Below are 2,624 nucleotides of genomic sequence, written 5' to 3' on the forward strand. Positions count from 1 at the left end.
ACACACACACACACACACACACACACACACACACACACACACACACAGACAGACAGACAGACACACACGCACGCACGCACACAGACACACAGACACACAGACACACACACACACTCAAACACACTCACACACACACACACTCAAACACACACTCAAACACAGACTCAAACACAGACTCAAACACAGACTCAAACACAGACTCAAACACACTCACACTCTCTCTCTCACACACTCTCACACACTCAAACACACACACACACACACACACTGCCTTCATCACTGCTTAAATGTTATGAAATATGTTGCGTGCCTTATTCTGTGTAAGAAGCCACATCATCTCACAGAAGGATTTATTTCAAACACTCCAAAGTGAGTTTGGAGTAAAAATATGTTATTAAATGTGGTATTTTCACATGCTTTCAGATGGAGCAGCACTTACTTTAATTTACTCAAACACACACACACTCAAACACTCAAACACACTCACACACACTTTCACACACTTTGTTTTTTACTAATATGAGTTACCCCACTATTCTTCTGTGGTTTTGAGAACTGTGAAATTTCGCTGGCCTTTACAATGTAGAGGTTGCCATAACTTTATTTACAGAAAATATATATTTGATATAAATCGCTATCTTTAAATAAATCACTCGTATAGGGTTTTGGTCATGTGGCCCACTCATAATCATGTTAAATAATCGTGATTACAATATTGGCCAAATGCCATAATCGAGCAACCCTATTCAAAGCACAAACTTAATGTACAAATCTGTCAAATCATGTTATTAAAATCATATTAAGCTGTGAAAAACAAAAAAATGAAAAACTCATTGTTTAAGGAATTTTTTTACTTTCTTTAGTTAGCCTAGTATTAGTTTCTGACGCTGTATCGAAACTGGTGTTGAAAACTGTGAAACTTCACTGGCATCTAAAATTTTTATATAACATAGCAACCTTATTTCCAGCAAAATATACTTGATATAGGCTATATATTGCTACTGTAGTAAAAAAAAAATCTAATATAAAATTTGGTCATATCATCCATGCTAATTGCATTAAATAATCATGATTACAATATCAACTAAAATAATTGCCAATATGATTTTGGCCATAATCGAGCAGCCCTAATAGCTAAAAATCTAATTTTTTTCCACAATATTCAATATACATTAATATTTTTGCATTTGCTCTTGAAAAATTTAAAAGGGTTATTTTATATATATTTTTTTTAGCCCTCCATTAAAAATATATATGATCTGGACACTTGTAAAAAAAAAAAAAACTGAACATAGTGATCACATACTGCTTTTTACTAAATACAGAATAATGGCTATATACAATTTTTTTTTTAAATAACAAAAAATAAAGGAACATTTAAAATCATTTCTATTTAAAGGTAACAATATAAAAACATGAAAATGAAACAAAAAGTGCAATCTTCCTACAAAAAGCTGTGATTGTTGCAACAACAAAGCAAGTTCTTTGAAGAACAAAAAACACGTTACACAGAACAAGTGTCAGGTCATCATTTTCAATGCACAGATTGTGACATCAGTGTCAGACAGTGATGTCATAAAGGTGAGCCAATCATATCTGAGATCCACTGGAGGGGCGGAGCCTGTCAAACAGAGGACGAGATCAGAAGAGTTTCTTACCTGGCAAAACTCCCGCAGCCACGTCTTCTGTAGGTTCTCCGGCTGAAAGAGGAAAGAGAGACAGATTCAGTCAGGCGTTCAGTGATACTTCTGATCAGTTCTTCATCATGAAGACCCGTCTTCATGCACATTTACAGTTTATCAGTTCTTTATTCTAAACTTCTCAGAACATGAGAGGTAAATTGATTTATCTCAAATCTTTGTCCAATTCAGGATTATTATCATTAATTAAAACTAAAACCATAAAAATTACTTGAAATAAACATTAACTGAAATGAAATTTTAAATATGTAAAAAATTAATTAATTTAAGCTAGTTGGCAAGACAACATTTTTCACTTTTGTTTAGTTTCAGTAGAAAACAATTATAACAGTATATCCTAACCTAAAACCTCCTTAAAGGAAAAGCTCCTTAAATTGATTTTTAAGAATGTGTGCAACCATACAGTTGCTGGTATTTTTCAAATACTAAAGAAGTCAATGGGATCCGAAACTGGGTTAGGGTGAATAAATGATGACAGAATTGTGATTTTTGGGTGAACTGTCCCTTCAAATACACATGACCAGTGTGTCTGATATCAGCATGCAGTGACGCGGATTAAAGCATCTGCTGCTGTACATGAATGAATGAATAAATACTACAGTAACTCAACTACCAGAACAATCAATACTCTGCTGGAAACCTCATGTTTGTGGGGAGAGTAAATACAGGTGTGTTTGAGAGCATCAGTCAACATGATTTCAGATATATGAAGATATCTCTCACTCAATCTCTCTCACACACACACACACACACACAGTGACTCTACCGACCACACAAGACTATATAAGGATACACACACTGAACCCTGACATTACAGACACAGAGGGAAACACTGCACTAAATATGGCCTGCAGCCACACACACACACACACACACACACACACACACACAGACAGACACACACACACACACACACACACACAC

General features: G+C 34.9%; 1 protein-coding gene across 1 annotated transcript in view; it reads right to left on the bottom strand.

Moving 5' to 3' along the window:
- The window catches only part of LOC107653190 (type I inositol 1,4,5-trisphosphate 5-phosphatase-like), an 89,076-nt gene that overhangs the window by 59,935 nt on the left and 26,517 nt on the right, over nucleotides 1–2,624 (bottom strand). Inside the window, exon 2 of the mRNA XM_016439855.1 lies at nucleotides 1,659–1,700. Within this exon, the coding sequence (XP_016295341.1) occupies nucleotides 1,659–1,700 (42 nt within the window). The remainder of the gene's footprint in view (nucleotides 1–1,658; nucleotides 1,701–2,624) is intronic.

Source organism: Sinocyclocheilus anshuiensis, unplaced genomic scaffold, assembly GCF_001515605.1.
Source record: "Sinocyclocheilus anshuiensis isolate Anshui unplaced genomic scaffold, SAMN03320099.WGS_v1.1 scaffold2700, whole genome shotgun sequence".
Lineage (NCBI taxonomy): Eukaryota > Metazoa > Chordata > Actinopteri > Cypriniformes > Cyprinidae > Sinocyclocheilus > Sinocyclocheilus anshuiensis.